Source organism: Uranotaenia lowii, chromosome 2, assembly GCF_029784155.1.
Source record: "Uranotaenia lowii strain MFRU-FL chromosome 2, ASM2978415v1, whole genome shotgun sequence".
NCBI classification, from domain to species: domain Eukaryota; kingdom Metazoa; phylum Arthropoda; class Insecta; order Diptera; family Culicidae; genus Uranotaenia; species Uranotaenia lowii.
The window spans coordinates 179,132,519-179,155,403 of record NC_073692.1 but is presented as its reverse complement, the minus strand read 5'-3'; the positions used below and the strand labels follow the sequence as shown (position 1 = coordinate 179,155,403).

The 22,885-nt window shown below is 31.3% G+C and overlaps 1 protein-coding gene across 4 annotated transcripts; it reads right to left on the bottom strand.

Annotated features, from left to right (window-relative positions):
* Positions 1–1,010: 1,010 nt before the first annotated feature.
* LOC129749405 (uncharacterized) lies at positions 1,011–20,922 on the bottom strand. Of its 4 annotated transcripts, none has more exons than XM_055744374.1 (3): positions 20,413–20,922; positions 1,587–1,786; positions 1,011–1,525 (listed from the first exon to the last, which is right to left on the bottom strand). In XM_055744374.1, the coding sequence occupies exons 1-3, from the start codon at positions 20,899–20,901 to the stop codon at positions 1,459–1,461; spliced, it is 756 nt and encodes a 251-aa protein (XP_055600349.1). In that variant the 5' UTR covers positions 20,902–20,922; the 3' UTR covers positions 1,011–1,458. The 4 variants fall into 4 exon arrangements, with proteins under 4 accessions (XP_055600349.1, XP_055600350.1, XP_055600351.1 ...); XM_055744375.1 differs by having other exon boundaries at positions 1,011–1,522; XM_055744376.1 differs by having other exon boundaries at positions 1,011–1,519.
* Positions 20,923–22,885: the final 1,963 nt, after the last annotated feature.

Sequence of the window (22,885 nt, the reverse complement as noted above, 5' to 3'; positions counted from 1 at the left end):
TAATCGATTCATCAAAATTGTCAAATTGTTATTTCACGACAAGCCCATAACAATACATTAAATTTAAAAAAATATAATTTAAACAGACTGAATTCAATTGTGCAGGTACATTAAAAACTAGTACCGTCGAATTTTTCTTTGCAAGAACTACTACTCTTACTTCTATAATGCTTTTTAATTTTCCAAAATTGAAATGCTACGGACAAAGACATGCGACAACAAATACACAAGCTTCATTTTGACCTTCTGAAACCACATTTAAATGGGGCTTACAAAAATCGGCATAACTTACCAACAAACTTTTTGTGAAAATTTTTTCAAAATATTTTCATCTTACAAACCGTATGAATGAAAACTGATTGACAAGCTGTTGTCAAAAGATTCAGCTAAGAGAAGCTTTTGAACCTGAGAAAACTGGAAATGGATTTTTTTTGGAAAAAAAATCATTTTGGTAACCTCACAAAGTCAGAAATCCTGGTTCATGTGTTTTTTGATCTTAAAAATCACTGGCATTTAGATCTAAAAAAGCAACCATTCTGGATTGATACTTTATGAAAAAAAAATCATTGTACTTTTATTACTAGTTTATTTATCTCAGTTATTTGCAGAACAATTGAAACTTCATTAAAATTGAAATCTACTAATGAGTTCGTGTTAATATTTTTAAAATTATAGGGAATAATGGTTGAAGTGTGTAGAATTTCAAAGTACTGAAAAGTACTGAAAGTTAAGTTTTTTAGCCCATGTGGCTATGCAATTGACTGAACTATAATAGTTGTTAGAAATCATAAAACTAAGCTTCTGAGAATTTTCAGCAAAAAGTAATTTGGACTTTAGGGTGTTAAGTTGAATAAATGTATTCGTAAAATTTACTTTTTCGAGATTCAACCAAAGTCAATTTAACGGTAGGATTCAATTCTTAGCATTTAATCTCACGTGTAAACTTAATTTAGTCTGAAATGTCGATGAGTGGAAGGAAAGAAACAACGTTTTCGCAAAAGAAACATTCCCTCCCCTTTTCTTTTCAACTTTCTGCAGCACCATCGAACAAACATCTCTCAGCCGACTTTTATTTTCGCATGCCGGTCACGTTTAGTCGATTATGTTTTGGGGAAGTAAACTTTGCTGGCTGCAATCCGAGAGGCCGTCCGTCGTCTGCAGCAAATTCCACGCTTTTCGGTTGGGACCCAGGGCAGGTTTTTCTTCGGTCTTGAGTCTGTCAGGGAACTGTTTGTTGATGTAAGGTTGTGTGGAACTGAGAGATGCCCTGGGGTGATGCCGCCTTGCGATAAGATTCGACGACGACTGCGTTGAGGAATAGTTTCATTCACGCCGCCCCCTTACGGTTCGAGGATTGCGAAGAGGTCAATGGTCCTTTCTTGGCAAATTCGAGGGCCCCACACGAGCTTTTCAACAGGTTTTTGGGAAATATTTTTGGCTGAATTGAGTGTTGTATAATCATCTACTGCTCATTTTGAAAAATTGGTGAAATTTTTTTCTTAAACTAGAATTTTTACTGCTGCTTCTGAAATCAATGGTGTTAATCAAAATGGATGGATAAAAAAAACAGTAATACAATATCTTACAAACGCATTTTAAGTGTTGAATTCTTTTCAACGTAACGTTGAATTTGGAGCTGAAGTTGTCTCAGCTGAGCTTGATACCGAGTTTGACGTTGTGTTAAAATATTGATCATTTTTTGCTGTTGTTGGCTTCGGAAATCTAACTGTCCAATTGTTGCCAGGATGTTGCGAAATGTTTCCTCCTGAGGTGAAAGCTGAGAGGGCTGAAAGAGATGTAATTTTCATACAATTTGATGTGCGTAATTTCTCGATTAAATAACAATGGACAAGGTTACGCCCAAGGTGTGTATATATAGGAGGTGTCACCGGATATCAAATTCTCGATTCAGCCATTTTGAATATCTAGGCTATGTAACTGCGGAAATCATGGAGTATTCCAACGAACCACAGAAAAACTGAGCAAATAATCTTATGTTTGTAAACAAACTCATTGAGAGCCCCGCTCCATCCTCGCCTACTTACTGTGAAAGTTGGAGAACCTCGTGTTTAAAAAAACCTAAGTTCTAAACAGAATGGTAACGTGAATTATCTCAGTTTAAAAAGAACAGGATAGTGGGCTTAATTCATGTCACGAAATTTTAAGGTATTCTGAACTATTTTCAGAGCCTATAAATTTTAAGTACACTTTTAAAAATGATATTTTGTTATTCCGAGTTGTACAATAATAAATTTTCAGTATCTTTTCTTAACTCTTTCCTTATTTTGACTGGCACTTGAACAGCAATAGAAATCAAACGTTAAAATTACTACTGTTCCTCACGGTCTTTATCTGAAGATTCATCTAAACAAAATAATTTTTTTTTATTTCAATATGTTTGCGTTTCTATTTGAAAATTAAGAAATAATTTCAAAAATTAATTAAATTATGGTCAATATCGTCTCATTATTTTCAAAGAAGATACTATATTTTTTAGTTATAAAATGTGAAAGTTTTTTCTTAAAGATAAAACGTTTCCTTTTTAGTGGCGTGAATTCACTCATTTGCGACGGTTTTCGTTCGCTTTTAAAGTAACTCAATGAGATATCAAAATTTTATTTTTACATATTGAAGCAGTTTTTGTTGGCTTCAAAACGTTTAAAAAAAACTTCAATAAAAAATCAATCCAGATATTTTCATTTATTTTTCTGTAAAAGCGGACAATATTTACTTTTTTTCCAACAATAAATATGAATCTCAAAATTATATACAACTTGTTAATTTTTTTTCTCTTTTTCCGTTGGTTTTGTGAGATATGAATTAGCAAAGTTGTTGACAAGTTTGAGATTTTTTGATACGCTGATGGATAAAAATCCCTTGTGGGAGGTACAAGCGCGTGAATTGTGTCTACAGGATTTTAACACTTGAAATGCTTCTTAATGAAAAATTTTTCAGGTTGAAAAATTTGCAGCAAATTTCATATTTTCATGCTGCATTGTTTTACATTTTAAATAATACAGTTTTTTCAAAAGTATACATTCGAACTAAAATCTTAAATTTGGATCAAGATTGCAAGAATCAGATTTGATTAGCAACATTCTGGAAACTTGATTTCTTTAATCGATGGTTACTATCTTCGAATTTGCCCCAGATTCTGGCAGATTTGTTTTATTTGATAATTTTAAAAAAATCAAAGGCTTCCTCACAAAAACTTTTTCTATGTTTTAATCTTTAAATCTTAATCTCAATTACTTTTAAGTAAATTTAAAGATATAACAGCGATGAAAATTATTTCGATTGGATTTAAAAGTTCCCGTAATTTGACGTATTTTGGTGTCACTAGATATAAAAAATCAGAAATTAAGAAATATGAACTAATTTTTCAAGAGTATATAAGTTTCTGTTTCGTTCTTTTATCTTTAAGTAACGTAAAAAATTTAAAAAAAAAATTAGAAAAGCTAAATATTGTTCAGGAATAAAAATTTAATGACGATACAAGGTTTTCAAAATTTAAAAAAAAAATAAGTTGAAGAACGAGCGATATATAGGGGTTTTGTGCGGTAATTGTCGAATTGCCACTCTAGATCAGGGGTGAGAAACCTTTTTAAAGGAACGGGCCACTTTTAATTTGAAATTCTTTCGGCGGGCCGCATTAAAAATAAAATTTAGGTGATAATAGTTTACAGAGCTAAAAGATAATTTTTGACAACAAATTAAACTGAACAAGGATTCATAAAACGCGTTCATGTACATGCATAAAATTTGTTTTTATATAAAGTGAATAAACCAGCCGAAATTGAATAGGTTCATCAAAATATATTGATCATTTTCCAATAATTTAATGTTATAATTGATATGAAATGTTCAGCGAATGTTGTTTTTTTTAACGAGAAGGAAACATCATTTGCCTCCCTTTTAATTGTAAAAAACGGAAATTTTTGAAAGTCTTTATAAGGTTCATAAAAAGATTTTAACTGTTATTTGAGAAAAACACTTTTTTTTGTTCAAACTTCATCACTTCCATTTGAAAGTTTCATGAAGCTTAACCATAGCTATTTTTTCTGTGCCCATTTTCGAAAAGTTTTTTTCACAATTCATTTAAATTTTATCGATAAGTCTCCTTTTCCCAATAAGCAGTGTTTTTTGATTTTTAATTCCGTATGAAATCATTGCATAGAGATGGTTGGTATAGTTTCAAAAACATGAAAAATTCATAATTTCACAGATTTTAAATTATTTATTAACGTCTTTTCAACAAGATTTGTAAATGTCAGTTTACATTTTTGATTCAAGAAAATTTTTACAGATTTCACAAATTTTCTTAATTTTATTTAGATTTCAGCTGTAGAGCTAAATCATGAAAAGCATATAACTATGGAAATATGGATTGCAAATTTTGAAGTAAAATGACTCAACTTTATTAGCTTAATTTAATCAATGTTTAGCGTGATTTATTCATGAAATTTCCAAAAATATCATAACACAAGGCAACAAAATTCACATTTTTCCGAAGTGCAAGAAATAACAAAATTGATATTGTCTTATTGATTCAATGATCAACTTTCCCAGAGACTTTGAGTTACTTAAAGTTTTGAAAAAATAGACAAAACATTTTGTATTTTTTCATTTCAAAACCTGCAAAAACAGTAATTTTGACAATATTTTAAAGAAAAACTAATCTAAATTGAATCTTCGATATTTTTTAAACCGTAAGTTATATAATTTAACAGTCTTCAACAAAGTTGGTAAATGGATTTAAATTTGAAATATCCAATATTCAATGAACTTCTTTAATTATGTCTGAAGGAGTTGTAATCATATTTTTTTTTAAATTTCTTTAAATTGAAGGATTCTTTTTTTAAGCGTTGTGTCTCTGATACAAGAATATCTGGGCATTTCTGAGTCCTTGATTGAATGAAGGGTAGTAAATTATTGAAAATCAGCTTTTGGTTTTTATGTAGGTTTTTTGGTTTATTAGTTATGGAAGATCGAATTTACTGATCAATTTAAAAATGTCTACACGCAAGTGATAGACAAAATCTGTTAAATGTATTGAAAACAGTACGCCAAAATCTTACACAATCAGTTATTGAATCATAGGCAGAAAAAATGCTGTTCCCCTGTGTAATCGTAACAAACTTTTTGAGTTGAATCACAGGATTATAGATATTATTTTAACCGAGAAATCAGAATTTTTCTAAGTCATGTCGATAAGAAATCAATAATCTTGCACGCAGTCTTTTTTATAAAACTTTCCTTGTTTCCATCGTTAGTCAAGAACAAGAAAATTTCACTTAATCATCCCATTTTAACTTTTCTTGAAACGAAAAATAATGACTAAACTAACTCCTTTATAATGTTTTTCTAATTAATAATATTACATTCATGCCTTCAAAATAACTCAGTAAAAAGCTTAAATTCTATAAAAAAAAGTCAACAACCTGGATGATTATGGGACAAATGCAGCTGAAGTTTCATGTATATCGAAACAAACAATGCTTGGTTTACTCTGTATAAATACTTTAAAATTTCGTTCCACTCAAAGACATCGTATTCAAAATATAGCAAAAACTAGCAGTTGATTTAAAGATATGTTTTTGATGAGGCAAGATTGGTTTCTTGAAAAATATTTCATAAAAGCAAAATTTTTGGTAAATCAAAACTTTTAGTAAGAAAGTAGAGGATAGTGGGTTTTAGATTTCAATTTGCTAATTCTGATGACCATCGTGAGTCATGATACATGGCTTCTCACTTGTTGATACATAATATTAGTATTCAAGGAATTTATTTTGAAGTTAAAATGATTGGTTTCAAATTCTGAACTTGTTTGGTTTCATTTCTGAATAAAAACTCATTCTAAAGAATAGAAAGAGAGTGGGCAACACTGCCAGAGTGAAAACATTTGTTTAGTGCTAGCGCAGATAGAATTTTGAAATTATACTCGAAAAAAGGCCGCAAATTGTTCGTTTTTGTCCTTAAGTTTAGTGGTTTATTATTCTTTGTATCAAGTAAATGGAGTTTCATCGAAAAAGTCGGGAAATATGGTATTTTTTCGCTTTAAACTGAATGAAGAAGTGCAATGGGCTGGTGTTATGCCCTCCGGATTCACCTAAGGGCAGCAACGAGAAGGTTTTTTTTACGAACGTTATCCTGCGCTAAGCTACGCAGGAGTTATCCAGATAGCAAGATAAGTCAATTGTTCTTTAGTACATACATAATTTATTAACTCTTTCAAACTAAAATCTAAATTTAAGATTGAGATTTACAGTACAGAATGACAGAAGCAATGAAATATTTCATAGAAATATTTCAAGGATGGTCATATCGAATACAATCTTGTGTACAAGTTAACACACAAGGGAGCTTTATTCAAATTGGCAGTTTAATTTTTTTTGCTAGGAAAAGATTTCCTAATCATCGGATATCATTGTTCAATATTGAAATCAAATTTAAAAAATGCTTCTGGAACAGAAATTTGATGATGGCTTTTTAGACATTGATTCAAGAATTTCATAGCGCTCTGCAGTATAATCATTTCATTGAATGCTTCTTTGTGCTGATGCTTTGCCATAATCAAAACACTTTATGGTGTATAATTGAACTTTTTTTTTCAATAGAAACCGTTGTACGCAATTTATTTTCATGGCATATAGTTTTATCTTTTAATTCATTGCAATGTTTTAACACCAATGTCGAACTATTGTTGTAAAATTCGTTTGATTGTCGTGCTGTGAAAAATTTAAAAGTAATAAATTGTTAGTGAAAGTTTGTGTGTGTGTGTGTGTGTGTGTGTGTGTGTGTGTGTGTGTGTGTGTGTGTGTGTGTGTGTGTGTGTGTGTGTGTGTGTGTGTGTGTGTGTGTGTGTGTGTGTGTGTGTGTGTGTGTGTGTGTGTGTGTGTGTGTGTGTGTGTGTGTGTGTGTGTTTGTGTGTGTGTGTGTGTGTGTGTTTGTGTGTGTGTGTGTTTGTGTGTGGGTGGTTTGGAGGTGTGTTCAAGGTGGTTTACATTTGGTATATATTTTTAGCAATTTCTAAGTTCGGCTTGATGTCGAAGCTGTTGAATATTTAAATGTTTACCACAGCAGGTACCAAGTACATTCTCATTGTAATCTATTGCTCTAACATTTAAATTTAATCATCAAATCAAGCAGGTGGAACATAAGGTATGTTGATGTTATCTAACACATTAAAAGCAGTAGTATTCCGGAAGGATTGTGAAAAAATATGTATATCATTGCAATTTCCATACAATATTTAAGATTTTTTTCTGTTATGTATGATTCACATTTTGAATCACAAAACTATTAGTTATTGATTTGTCTATTTAGAATGAGAATTCCAAATTGAATAAAAACATAATCAGTAAACTACACATCCAAATTCAAAGATTCAGAATTAACTAATATTTGCAAGTATTAAAAAGTACAAAGATTACAAAAAGAGATTTTAAATGAAACATAATGCCTAGTGCTTGATAACCAGAATACAAAACAAGTTTTCAAAATAAAACAAATAAAACTTTTGGAACTTATTGAAAGATGTAAGCTACTGTTGTCTAACACATTTGAAGCAGTAATGTTCAGGTAGGATGGTGAGATAACGTACATTATTGTCATTTTCATTCAATATTGCAGATTTTTTTTTCTGACATGTATGATAGAAATGAGAATTCAAAATAAATTGAAAATCTTAACCTGTAAAACACAATTATATTTAAAATTTCGGACTCAACCTTAATTAGCAAATATACAATGAAAAACAGATAAGCAAAAAAGGTAAAAATTAAATGAAGAGTTCGATCTATAGCTTGTTTAATCAGAATAAAAAAAAACAGTTTTTATAACTAAAAACAGAACCTCAACAATTTCCTTTCAGAGTGGATATCAACGAATGTTTTGAATATTCTTAACAAATATATTTAATTTGTGATTTGAACGCTAATGATTTGTTTGAAAATTTCAAGCTAAAATTAAAATAACGCGTTGCTAGGCATAATGGCATTTGATTATGAAAATTTTTTGAAGTTTCTATCATTAAAATATTGTGTAGATTGAGAGAAAAAGTAATAGTGCTGGTTTTTGCGTCTCGTTTATTTTTTATAATTTTTTTTTTAATATATACAATTTGATTCAAGAGTTATGTAACAATATTTCGAAAATGTAAAATATCTATTAATGCTAAAACTGAAGATTTCATACACATACGGCAATCGCAGACATTTTTCTTGTTTTAATTATTCAATTAGTTTTCAGGTATCACGATAAACCAATAAATACTTAGAACTACGCCTTTAAATTTGTAATCTAAGATTGCAAATGAAAATAACACATTGACAGGTGAGCAATTGCAGAATCAATTACACTAGTATGACACATGAAGGAGTTTTATTGAATTTATATTTTAAAAAGCTTAGTAAGAATTTGAACTTTTAGGAGCATGACAGTGTTCAATATGCAAATAACTTAGTACACCGATAATCAAGAAACAAAATTTATTTCATATTAATCATGATTAAAAGTAAAATATCATCGGAATATTAATAATTTTTAAGTTCAGTCAATAAAATATCAGACATGAGAAGTTTGCACGATTAAATTTCTAAGAAAGATGTATTGGAAATCATTCGAAAAACGAAGAAATGTGATAATAATTTAGGGTTTCACTTGTTTCAGTTGAAAATGTCTATCCTATTATTTGATCAAGAATAGGATTGAAAAAAATTAGATCGCACTGGTCAAAAGTGTGTCCTGATCTTATCCTTCCACCCACTTTCCAAAACAAAATTATTTGCTAGGATGCAGAGGTAACCTCGGTCCTAAAGCACAAATTTATTTCTTTCATCCCCTTCTCTTTCTTCCATTCTATCCATTGACTACTAGGACGTGGCCGGCGCCGTTATTGACGCCCAAAGAGAGAGCATCAGTTTTGTGCAGTGTGAATGAGTTGCTAGTCCCAAGCACCATTCATTTGACCTCTGAACAAAATTTATGGCCTCGGTCAATCACGGAGTAGCAACCATTGGCGATGTGGAATTCGTTCTACTGAGCCACGCCTGCGATCATGGTATTCGAAATGCATTTGTTTAAAAAAGAGAGTCATACAATAATGTCATTAACTTAATATTAAAAGAAACAAACTCGTTCAGTGAAAATCATTTTGTAATAATTGATAATAAAGCATTTCGGGTTCAATGATTCAGGTGGATGTGAGTAGTCAATCAAGCTAAGCTAAGCTATTTCTGAATAAAAACTCATTCTAAAGACGTGGTAGGGTTTTTGTTGTATGTCAAGTTTAGAGTTTCATTGTAAAATGTTGATGAATTGCAAATTGAAATTTACAATTAAAAATTTGTTTCAATTCGAGAACGGCATATTTTTATGTAATGTCGTAAAATATGATGTCTATAACTGAACCGATATCATTCAAACAAACACCATAAATATGTTTTTGTGTTCTTCAAAGGTGAAACAAAACCACAACAAAAACATTTTTTTAATTATAAAGTACTCAAGAATGACACGAATAAAAAAAAAATTAATAAAATAAGAAAAAAAAATGACTAAAAATGATAATAAACAAAAAAAACGATAAAGAATGACAAAAATAGCAAATATGACAAAAAAAAACCAAGATAATAAACAAAACAAGAAAAGTGCTTAATACATCTTAAAAATGATAAAAAAAATTCAAAAATTCTGAAATGGACAAAAATTTACTTAAACGACGCCATTGATGATAATAAAAGTATTTTTGTAGTAATAAATTGAAAAAAAAAAAAAAGGTTGAGAAAAAACCGTTTGATTTTGGCAACATAAAATATTCGGGCGTGTTGCCAAAATCAAACGAGGTCTGTATATTTTTGCTGGAAATCACGAATATAGAGTGGAATTTGAGTTTATTTTCAAGTTTTTTTATGAAAAAATTTTTTTTTTACAAATCGTTCGTTGCAGGATTTCAATTATGGAAAAGATTTAAAATGAAAAATATTTGCTGAGTAACAAAAAAATGTTACCTTTAAGGCGAGAAAATTTGCAGGAAAATTCACAATTACTCGGTGCATTGTTTAACATTTTGAATAATGCAGTTTTCCTAAAAGTTAAATTCCAAACTCAAACCTTTACTTTGATTCGAACTTATAAGAATCACAGGTTCGATCGGCAACATTTTGATCTCTTACTTTCACTATTGGAAGGTGGATTTTTTCCTCGCTGTTTATGAATTTGCCCCAGAGTCAGTTAGATTAAGGTTCTTAGATTTGGGCAAAGAATAAGTTTTAGTAAGGTAGCCTCCAAAATTTTTTAAATAATCAAATAAAATAAATCTAGAATCTAGCGTTGGATTTGTTTTATTTGATATTTAGCTGACCCGGTGTACTTTGCTACACCTTCAAAAAATCAATTTACTGTGTGAAAATAATTTTGTTATAAATAAATTTTCGATATCTTCACAATGAAAGTTTTCTTACTATTTTATTATTGGAATAAAAAGAACGTAAGATTCTTTGAAAGGTTTTTTTTAAATTGATTTGAAATTGTTTTCAATATTTATTTTAAATCTGATATTAAAAACTTTTTTTTACTTGCCTTTCTCCCCTGCAGTGTGGGCAACACGTAAAATTTTTCGTAACCAAATAACATCACATTTCACATGTGGCTCCATATGTTTGATAAGTTTTCGAGCTATACATACTTTCCTTCTTCCCGTTTCTTCTCTGAAAGAAGGAGAAGTCTTGAATCTTTAGGAAACATCTAATTTAAAATATGGTTTTTTTTGCTTGAAAAGTTTTAAAACTACGCGATAAAACCCCTATTCCCGGCTTTGTTCTATATGTTCTCACCTTTAAAAAAAAGTAGAAACATTTTTAGTACTCGAATACTTTTTCTTTTTAATTTGGTTCTATTTGTTGGATAAGTTCTCAAGTTAAAAAAAATTGAGTGGAACCCCTCTCTTATCTCCCACTGCAAGGTGAAAGGGTTTTGTTTTGATAACCATAGAATCATTTATTGTATCCTTATACTCTCCCCTGGAAAATTTGGTTAAATTTATTTGATGAGGTAAATACTCTTCCCAATTTGTTATAATCTGCTCAATTTACACCCGAGTTTTAAAAAAAAGTATGGGATCTCCTCTTGCCCTTTCTAATATAACAGAAAAGGAGGAAGAAGCCTTTTACAATCATAGAAAAAAACACAAAACTGGTAATTTTGTTTGATTATTATTAAAACTCACCAAAAAACGTCGATAACTTCTAAGTATAATGTATAGTTTTGGATTTACCATAATGTAGCTCAAATATTTTTTTCCAACTACAACACTTCAGTTTTCCGATATTCAAAGAACTACGAAAAAAATCCGAAAAAACATGCACCGGAAAATAGACCTAGATTAGCTACGGAATGTTGCGAGCTAGACGTTGCACATAGAAAAAGAAGAGAATGAGGATACTTGATTCCTTAGCTATATCTCAAAACTGGAATGTCCTACAAAGATCAAATGTTCTAGAAAATGTGCCAAATGGAACAAAACAGCAATGGTTGAGCTCAAAAAATTTTAACAAAATAAGTTTTTGGGTTATTGAACTTTGTTTGAAAAATTTCACAAAATGTGACTTGAAGATCTTTTTTCATCATTTTAAAATGTTCCTTACATGGAAATGCTATAACAAAAATATTTATTCCAATACATCAATCTTTCAAGTGTAAAATGAACTTCAAAATACAATATTTTCAAAGCGATGTAAAACTCCGAACTTTTTTCAGAAAAAGTTTTCTAAGATGTTGATTTTTGATACATTTGATCCCTAATATATGGGTACAAATGATCCCGGTATATTCTTCTTCTCAATGGATCGTGGTCATTGCTGATAGCGAAATTACTAATGTTTATCCAATAGCTAATATTCATCCATCAATTATTTGAAGAAAAGGGCTAAATTAATTGATTTTCTCTTGTTTAGAAAAAATTGCTATGCAATGTCATAAGGGATGAGAATAAGCCATAGATTTTTTTTCTGACAATTATAGATTGTGAAATGAGAACAAACATGACCAAAATAGTGAATTAAAATTCTATCTTGGGGTTTTGTTTGATTGTTTCCATGGATTAGGGCTTCCTGAATAAAGGATCAAGTCTCCCCTATCTTCAAAAATATCGCAATTTTTTTACTCCCACGAAAATGCTTCTAGTTCATCTGTCATCTGTCAAAAAATGTAAAAGAGTGCGAGTTGCTAAATTTTTCCAAAAAATATGGTGAAAATAAGAAAAAGGAATCAAGTATCCCCACTCTCCCCTAATCATGGTGGCCACAGAACCGGGAAAACCGGGAAAACCGGGAAAAAACCGGGAATTGAAAATTGAACCGGGAAAACCGGGAAAAAACCGGGAATTCGGACCCAAAACCGGGAAAATTTACAAAATGAAACCAAAATTCAGTTTTGGTTCCAAAATCAGGGATTGAACCCAAAATTCAAAACTCAATTTCCAAGTCAGAATTCAACAGTTCAAAAATGTGTATGAAGAATATCATAAGTTTGGAAATTTTCAAATTACTCTCTCTTTTCAATTACCTCTAAATTGAAAAAAAAAACTCACTAGCTTTACTGGAACCTAGAGTTCAAAACTGCTTTGAAGAATGAGATGGGAAATTCAAAAAAGTCTCTTAAAATTTGGTCAAGTATCGCACATCATACCAATTATTTAAAAACAACTATCAATCATACAAAAGTAAGCAAATGAAAGTTAAAATTTGATTGGAAATGTAAAAAATGCTAATGTTTTAATTTCCCAAGCGGAAGCGTTTAATTTAAGAGTTAAACACAAGACAATCATCTTTATGCACGACACGTGCACGTTTTTCGTAGCTTAATAATCATTAATTTGACATCGCTGAAAATTTCCTTAGTTAAAAAGAAACCTATCAAACGCACTGTTTGGAAAATTAACTTTTTTCGATTACTAGTCATAATTTATCTAGAAAATTTCAAATTACACTTTTCAAAGCTTGAATATGTAAAAATTCCTTTGAAAATTTGCGGAAATTTCGAATGAACTGTTTTTTAACCTGATCCGTGACGTAAATTGAAATTGAATTTAGAAAAATCCAGTGAACATTTTTCCTTTTTTCATAAGGGCGTGTTTATGTCGATAGAAGACGCTATGTTAATTCTTCACAATATGCATATTTGTGTTTTGATTGATGCATTTAAGAAAAAAGAAACCTTAAATTTAAATGTTAAAAAGACCCATGCCAAAATAACGAAATGTTTGCAATAGGATTGATTATTTTCCGTTTATTTCATTGCGATAGCACGAGTCCACCAAATTTACGTTCTTTTGTTTTCCTAGGAGGTGAAACTTTTTAGCCACGTTTTAAAACTTTTCTAAGATACCTTAAATCGTAGGTTTTGAATGAATGATCAACTTTTCGAAGATCACAAATAGTTAAAACTTTTGAGAAAACTGAGGCGTGCTTCAAGTTTATTTTTCACAGTCTGGTAAAATATAAGAATAAAAGAATATTTCGGAATATTTTTTTATCAAAATGAATCAAATATTTTTTCAAAAGCATAAGTCAAAAAATTTAAGTCTCATCTAAGTTGTAAATATATTTTAAAACTTTGATATCGAAAGCTCATAAATGTTCTTCAATGATGTCACAAATAGTAATTTTTTTTCTATCGCTGTTTTTTTTTCAAGCATTGTTTCTTTGAATCTAGAATAGCTAGGTAATTTTTTAATCTTCTATCAAATGGAGGATAATAAATAGATTCGAAAACTGTTTTTTGTTTTTTTATATAGGGTTGTCGGTTTATTAGTTATCAATGATGAATTTCACTCAAAACTTAGTAATTTTTAAATTTCAGACCCCATTATCACCAGAACCAGATTTGACAGAATCTGACTAATGATTCGAATTCAGGACGGCACAATCAATTTGTGAAACAGAGGCTTAACAGATTTGAAAATACGTTCATATTATGTTTTTATTGTAATCTGCATTTTATAACTTATTTTTTGATTTCATCGACTTTTTTCGGCTCCTCCTCAGTGGACTATCTAGCGATCGTCGTACTGTTAATAGCTTTTATAACTTGCATAAATCCTTATAGTTAGTTTGAGATTGTGTTCGTTTTTGAAGGAATTTAAAGATTTGTTTTCCTGATACAGGGGTTGTTATAAAGCGAACATTCCAAATTACTTTATAACTCTATTAGTAACCAGAACAGTTATCTAATTCTCATAATTTTACCCCGAGAAATTGACTCAACATAAAAATATATGTTGAACAATTTACTGTTACTTTTTTCACTGAAATCAAATCCACATTTTTCTGCATAACAAACTAATCCTCTACTGAATGCAAAATGAAAACGTTAAGATTTTTTTTATGGAAATATTTTTATTGCCAAAAAATTGATCCGTTTTTCAATAATTTTAATTGTTGAAATGATGTACGAAATATTTTTTTTTTAAATTATAAATATAGTTTGTAATGCTTGATAGTACTGAATCATGCTAAAAATATTTAAAAAAATGTTCGAAACCAAATATAGTGTTTTATGCAGTAGATGATTTAAAAATGTTTTTTTTTTACTTTTTATGGTCACTACAAAAAATTACATTGTTCCTTATTAAATTCCTTTCAAAGTTTGCAATTTCAATGTACCAACATGTTATCTGTTGACACGAATGCCAAAAATGTCATAAATTTACCAAAAAAGAAACATGTTATCTTGAACTCAAAATCCACGAGTCTTGTTGAAGTTCAGATTTTTTTTAAAGTATAGGCAGTTTAATTCGCGTATTAATTAATTATAACTGCAAAATTTAATATTACTAAGCTTTGAAAATCAAAAACAAATGTTTCTTATTTTAATTAATTTTCGATACTTTTGATTTTATTGTAAATAATTGTCATATCAAAAATTTGAATTCCTTTTGCATTTTTTTTCTATATTTATTTCAAAACTGAAATTCTATAGTTTAAAATAAAAAAAAACCAATGGGTGGATCTGAATTGAATAAATGATTTAAATTTTATCTATATCTCAAACTTTGATATACTGTTGAATATTCCTCAAAACTGTTTAACAAAAACTTTGAAATTTGTTGCCCACATTTTTTAAAACTTTTGAAGTCAGATTTCAAGATGCAAAAACAATGTTTAGTAAATGGTTTCTAATTAGCTATTCATTGCAACAAGTTGCAAATATTTTATTTTTTTAGCACGAGTCGTAAATTCCTCCAACGGGGCTTGCCGAGGAGGATAACTACGTCGAGGGCTGAAAAATCGTGTATTGCAACGAGAGGTATACACATTTTTTAGAAAATTTGAAAATCCTTTGAAAATCAATTAATTGACTATGCAAAATGACTGAAAATTTGTGATGAAGTAGATCGTGGACTGTACTTTTGAAGACAAAAAACAGTATTAAAAATTATCGTCGGTGGACTGAAACGAAATCGACAAAAACAACAGACAGCATATTCCCTTGAAAAAGACCAACAAAACTAGTCGAAACGTCGGGTACGGGTATTTCAAAAACCATCGATGTTTGATCTACATCCAAGACCGAAAAGGGAAAATAAAATTACTTTACATAAAAATTTGTAAGCATGATTTAAAACCCCATAACGATTTTGAGCAGGATGTTTTTTTATCATTTTTATAAATGTGATGAAAACCTTAAAATAGAATCGAATTCGTCTAAGTGTTCAATTATTTGAGCGTTATGAAACAACCAAATCAATGGAATAAGTTGAAAATTGTGCTATATGCAGACGAAAATGGACATTCAAAGTCTGGAAAACCTTGAATTTTTGACCGGGAAAACCGGGAATTTCAAAAAGAAAAAGTTGTGGCCACCCTGCCTAATGTTAAAATATCTAGCCCGTTAATTTATGCAGCATAATGCAGCACCACCGAAAGTATTGTGTTCAATTTTTTAGAATTTCATGATTTATTTTATATCATTTGAGTTTGTTCCGAGCTGCCTTGGCAATTGATAGGGGAGATGGGGGCATAATGACCACCTTAAGGAAAATGCTTATTTAACTATAGAGAACAGCTATAATATGTGAATTACATCATTGTTTCGTGTTCAGACACTCAAATAGTCTATTGCCCAATTGGATGAAACTTGAAAAAGTAGATGAAAATGTTTAAAAATGCACTTTAAATATTTTTGCCGAAAACTGAAAACCAGTCACTGTAGAGGCATAATGAGAAACTCCCCGAGGCAGTATGAGCACCATTAATGAAGGCATAATGAGCATTTTCTGCCGGGGAATCTAGCAGCGAGTTCGACTCGATGAAGTCAACTGAGCAATAGAGCAACAGCTTAACTTGTATCGCCTGACGATTTGGCCTATTGGTTAGATGTCGGAGAGGTAATCAGTAGGCCCGAGTTTGATTCTTGGTCGAGGTGATTTTTTTTTCATTTATCATTCATGATCATGATTGCACTAAACGGTGAGGCGTAGATTCATCAAACAAAGCAATAACAAAATAATCTAGGTCTGTTTGTAGAATTCAAAGAATTAACACATGCTCATTAGACTAGTTCACTTTTCGGCTTTTTTCGCTGATCACAACGCCACTTACAGGGTTTGATCCTCATTCATTTTCAAGTACTCTGGCCAAAATTGAGCTCATTTGAGTAAGTTTCCAGCGTGCGCTAGGAGTTTTATTGAAAAAAGTCCATTTTTCTGGAAAATTTCCGTAGATGTGTTCTAGCAAGCTGTTGTTAATATAAAATGATAATTTTATAATGCTCGGTGATTGGTATGACAAGCATTCGTATGGACCTGTTTTAGATAATTGACTAAATCAAACCGAAAAAAATTAAAAATTCATAAACTACCAACTTTTACAGAAAATTTACTTACAAGTTAAGAGCTTAAAATCAGTAGTAAATAGAAAAAAAAATATTTTCGATATAAACTTTTCATAAAAAGATAGCCTTATTTATAACCTTTAATTTGATGTATAACACTTAATGATCGCAAGAGTGCTAGCAAAGTTATTCAAATATCTATGCAACAAATTTGAATTGATAAAATATTTTTCATTCAAGTTTGCTCCACACCAACTTGTGCTCAAGTAAAGGATATTTTATTCAATCAAGTACCCCATGACGGGGCCAGGAGTTAAAAAAAGCGCGCGCTTTGATCAAGTTGTAAGCAAGTCCTCTTGATGCCACGTTTTGCAGGTTGCATGATGCTAAAACTTGAATGGAGACAACATTATGATTCAAAGAATGTGATGTGAATGTTTGAATATTTTTGCTTGTACTGTTGCGATAATTAAGTGTTATACATCAAATTAAAGGTTATAAATAAGGCTATCTTTTTATAAAAAGTTTATATCGAAAATATTTTTTTTTCTATTTACTATTGATTTTAAGCTCTAAACTTGTAAGTAAATTTTCTGTAAAGGTTGGTAGTTTATGAATTTTTAAATTTTTTCGGTTTGATTTAGTCAATTATCTAAAACAGGTCCATACGGATGCTTGTCATACCAATCATCGAGCACTATAAAATTATCATTTTATATTTACAACTGCTTGCTAGAACACATCCACGAAAATTTTCCAGAAAAATGGACTTTTTTCAATAAAACTTCTAGCGCACGCTGGAAACTTACTCAAATGAGCTCAAATTCGGCCAGAGTACTTGAAAATGAATAAGGATCAAACCCTGTAAGTGGCGTTGTGATCAGCGAAAAAAGCCGAAACGTGAACTAGTCTAATGCTCATACATTATGTTTCTGGTGTTTTGTTTGACGGATGATGCTTTGATGCTATTAGCCGTATAATGTAACAATAAAAAAATCAAACATGAATGGTATGTGCAAAAAAAAATCACCTCGAACAGGAATCAAACTCGAGTCTACTGATAACCTCTTCGACACCTTACCAATAGGCCAAATCGACAGGCGATACAAGTTAAGCTGTAGCTCTATTACTCAGTTGACTTCATCGAGTCGAATTCGCTGCTAGATTCCCCGGCAGAAAATGCTCATTATGTCTCCATTGATAGTGCTCTGTTCGCCTCCAGTGAACAAATTAAAGTTAAAACGCGTTTTAAAATTGATTAATGTGAAAAATCAAAAAATTCATGATGCTGAAATTTGAGAAACAATGTGTAGATCATGTTGCAGTGCGTACATTTCAGATCAAGATGATTTAAAGGTCATAAAAGCTTATTTGGTGGCGCTCAAAAATTATAATATTTTCGTCACTTGAGAACCTTGCTGGTTATTATTTAATATTTCTGTAAAAATGAAAAGGATATTTCTTTTTTGGTGAAAAATTAATACTATGGGTAGTACGAAACAAGTGCTTATGAAAATTTGTTTAAGAAAATACGTACTTATGTAGAAAAAAGGAGTGCTCATTATGCCCTGGGTACTCGTTATGCCCTAATCTCCCCTAAACTAGCGTTTATTATGTTATGAAAGTGTTTTGTTTCCTTTATTATCAAGAAAACTCGTTAAACCCGTCGAAATAGAGACTGATTGATGTAACCCCAAAGCATCAAATTCTAAACAATGACAAAATCGAATTTTAAATCAAATTTAATGTAGTCTTATAAATTGTTGCAACCATGTTTAACATTCATAGGGTTCCAGTACTGGTTTTAAAAATATTGAACATGCCACATTCCCTTAATAAAAAAAATTATTGAAAAATATTGAAAAAAGTGATCAATCTTACCCCGGATTAAGGTACCCCAAAAAAGCGAAGTGAAAAAATTTTTTTTTCCAAATTTTTTTTCTAATTTTTACGTTTTTGACTGCTTATTTGGAATCTGTGTGACCTTAGGATGAGATTTAAAAATCTCTAAAAACTGTTTTGCAATTTGCTGTGTAGATATTCTTCCGAGATCAATCTCAAAATTTAATCCGTTTTTTCCTACATAATCCAAAATCACAAATATGTATTTTTTTATTCTAATTTTAATAATATTAATTTATGATTTAATTAGTAATTTGATCATTTATAATTAGCGCATCTTTCTATCTTCAAATTTAAATTGCTCTAATGAGATTCAATTTAGGCTGGACCAAATATAAATTTCTTCTTTTGTCACCCTCCCCCCCCCCCCCCCCTTCGAAATTTCCAAAAAACCCGAAGGGGGGAATAAATAAAGTTTGAAGTATTTTATGTAGTTTTCGACAAAATATTCAAATATCCGAAAGATTACAAGACCAAAATACAAATTTTGGAAGATGGAAGTTTTTTCACCTTTTGTATTCATGATTTTATTGAATTATTCGATAAAAAATTACTTGATTTATATGTTTTGTGCAATGATATAGTATGCAATTGAGTTGCATACAAGTTTCGTGCAATTTATTCCAATTTATTTGTTTTCCGCATTATTTTTTATTGTACCCCCCCCCTTGCGATGTTCCAACTCCGAGTGACAAAAGAAGGATTTGAAATTTGTTCCGGCCTTACTTTGTAAAAAAAAAAAAATAAACATGCCCTGACTGTCACCTTGCTGAGAGATTTACCAATATTTAATCGGTTCTATTTGAAATCTAGAACAATGTTTCCCAACTGAATATTCTATTAAGTTTTTTTTATTATTGACGTACATAAATACAGAGCACGTTACCAATACTAGACTTCTTGAATTTGGTATAATTTCAGTTTTTAAATTTTCTATTGAAGTTGAGAAATTTCAACTTGAAGTTCGAAAATTGAAATTCAATTCACGAATGTTTTAAGTTTCAGTAGTTATATATTTTTGATTATATGGTGAATGTCATTCGGTGAATTTAACTACGGTTTTATATCGAGAGTCTTTCTGAGGGCCCCAAAACTCCTAAAAATTTAAACTACCGTTCTCTCGAAAGCTCTCGTTGTTCAAAAAACTGTGGAGACCAGTTTTAAAACCATAAAACATCACCAAAAAACCATCGAAAAAGAGTTTAAAAAATTTGATAAAAATTTTTATTGATCCTTTGTTAAGTGATTTATTGAAGTTACCTTGCCTATATCAAATCAGGGAGATTTCTTCGACTTTGATATCGACAAAAGATGATGAAGATTCAAATACTTTGGAACATAGCACGTTCAAAAAAAGCTTCGCAGGCCCCAAAAAACCGCCAGAGGCCATGGTATGGGCACTCTTGTTCTAAATCTTATTAGGGAACTTTTTTTTTTATCGGAGCATTAAGGAAGTGTTCATGAAAAAAAATATACAAATATTATAACTTTGTAAATTTGTAAATTTTCAATGGTCTCATATTGACACTGTAGAACTAGTTTAAAAAATCATACCAGATTAAAGTGTCCGTATACACAATTTTTAAAACTTGTCCAATGTAGGTCGAGTATCTCGACTCGAGATACAGAATTCCATACAGATATTAATTATGTGTAGTGATAATAGAACAAACATACCTGTGCTGTCACTAGACCATCGTCGGAATTTTGTAGCATATTCAAACACACCAAAAATGCATCCAAAGACGTTATCAAATGCTCACAGTTACACTGTTTCAATGTTTCATTTTCGGCTTCCAATTCTTCCATATGGGATACTAGCTGTGCCACTTGACTTTCAATGTCGCCCAAAATTTGAACTTTTTCCCGAAACGTAATTTCTTTGACCCCTTCGCTTGAGTTTGAATTTTGAACATTGTTTAAGATTTTGTTTTGGTTGTCTCCATCACCTGGCTGTGTTATGATTTGATCTGTTGCTTCCAATTTGTCTTCAATGAACTGTTTCACTAATTTTCTTCTAATAGGAATGCGATCCTGTTTAAACCGTCTCGACTCCGGTGTTTTTGCCGACCAGGAGAAAATGGGACATCTTTCATCAGATTTTGGTTTTTGTTTTGATTCTTCTAGTGTGACATCAGATGGAATCACTGGTTTTCCGTTAGACATTTTGATGAACAACTACGCATTTCTGTTTTGTCAAAGTTGCTTGGATTGATTTTAGTAAAGACAACTCTATTCATAATTCTGAGTATATTTTCAAGCTTTTGTTCTGAAGACAAATGGAATTGCATCGCTTACAAAAACGAAGCCAAGAATGGCATATCGAATAGCATTTCTACATGATCATAAAACTGCTCACGTCTCTTTGTCACAACTAGGTGCTATGCTACGTTGTTGCTTTTCTTCTTAGATAGAAGAACAGTTTGACATCGAGCAAATCCAAACGAGAACAACAAAGTCATAAATGCCATTGTGTGTGATATTCATGCAAACCGGGTTCGCTCTTTTTTTTTTCGTCTCCCCATTCATGATGGGCCACGATATGGAGGGTGACTTTCTCACCGAAGATGATGAAATTTATCACCCACGTTCTGTAACGAACCCAACATTTCTAACAGAAAGCTAAAACAACATTCCCATTCACCATCTACCTACGGGGGAGTGTTTTAGAAGAGACAAATCGAAAGGGCGCAAAGCACCACTATCTCTGGATCGTCTGACAGAAAGTCTGACTGCTAGCTGGCTGAAAAACAATGTTGCGTTTTGCGAAATAGTATCCATCGTCTGGATCAAAGACATTCTCTTTCATGGGAATTGGAACCAAAATTTAGTTCTAATTTAAACAAATTTCGTAATGTCGATCAGTCTTCCGAAAATCACTCGGAAGAAACGCTCATGATAGGTTTCTAGTTGGAAACATTCAAAGCCGATTGCTGCTGCCTGTTGTTCCCTAGAGAATCGGCAGAGCGACAATGCGAAGTCAATGTAAACAAGATTCAAAATCGAGAGCGGACTCGCATCTAAGTCGATCTCTCAAGCTCACTACCTGGTGTATCAGAAGTGATTGAGACACTGACTGATACAAGATCCAATTCGAAAATCCACTCACTCACTCACTCAAACTCAATCAATGCGGCCTTGCATCGGTTCATACTGCCTGCGTACTTTCTGGCAAAGCGGCAGAAACATACACAGCAAATTTTTTTTGCTGGAAACCAGCAAAATTTTGCTGGTTTTTGTCCCGCTGACTTTCCAGCAAAATTTCCAGCAATTTAAATTGCTGGAAAAAACAGCAAACGTCAAATTGCTGGAAAATCAGCAATCCAGATTGCTGGAAAATCAGCAATCCAGATTGCTGGAAACCAGCTATTTCTTTCAGAACATTCGACTGTATTTGGTATCAAATTTATATTTCAATTCGAGATTAAATGTTGGATACTGGCTGTGGTATGACAAGAAATAAATAAGAATTATTTTCTTCCATTTTTATTCCCAAAATCACATGTTATTCTAATTTACAAACACCGGGGTGGTCATCATCCGTCACCTGAAATAGAGTTTTGATTAGTATTTTTCATGAAATATCTACCTATCTTTTAAATACTCACCCTTGGCTTGATGTCTGGTTGCTAGAAAATAGAAGAAAAGAAGAATAATTGTATTAATCTTATCAAAGTTCGTGAAATAAAGTCTCACCTTGCTTCAGCGTACGAAAACAAACAGACTCCAATTTGACAATTCGATTGCTGATTTTCCAGCAAACTAGATCAATTGCTGGATAGTCCAGCAATTTGAAAACCGATTGCTGGTTTTTCAGCAAAAATGACATGAACACAAACGAATGCTGAAAAATCCAGCAATTCGAAAACCGATTGCTGGATTCCAGCAAAAAATTGGATTGCTGAACATTTCCAGCAATTTTTTTTGCTGGAAATCGTGGCAAAAATTTACAGTGTATGTTCATACGTACTGCCTGCGTGTTTGAATGACTATTTTAATCCTCCCCAAAAACAGCAACAACAAAGCAAGATGTATCAGGCAGACAGCATTCGATCATCGATCAGTAAACGAGTGAGTGAGTGAGTGATTGAGCAAGAAAAGTTATTGACTGAAAAAAGAAACTGAAAATCAGGTAGCTCCTCACTCAGTT

What these genes read in the sequence shown, in the direction of transcription:
- LOC129749405 (XM_055744374.1), bottom strand. Translation starts at nt 20,901, where the DNA reads ATGTCTAACGGAAAACCAGTGATTCCATCTGATGTCACACTAGAAGAA. An exon ending in ATGGTCTAGTGACAGCACAG is followed by an intron (nt 1,787 to 20,412) that starts GTATGTTTGTTC and finishes CATCTCTTTCAG; the next exon opens with CCCTCTCAGCTTTCACCTCA. An exon ending in TCAACACTTAAAATGCGTTT is followed by an intron (nt 1,526 to 1,586) that starts GTAAGATATTGT and finishes CATTGATTTCAG; the next exon opens with AAGCAGCAGTAAAAATTCTA.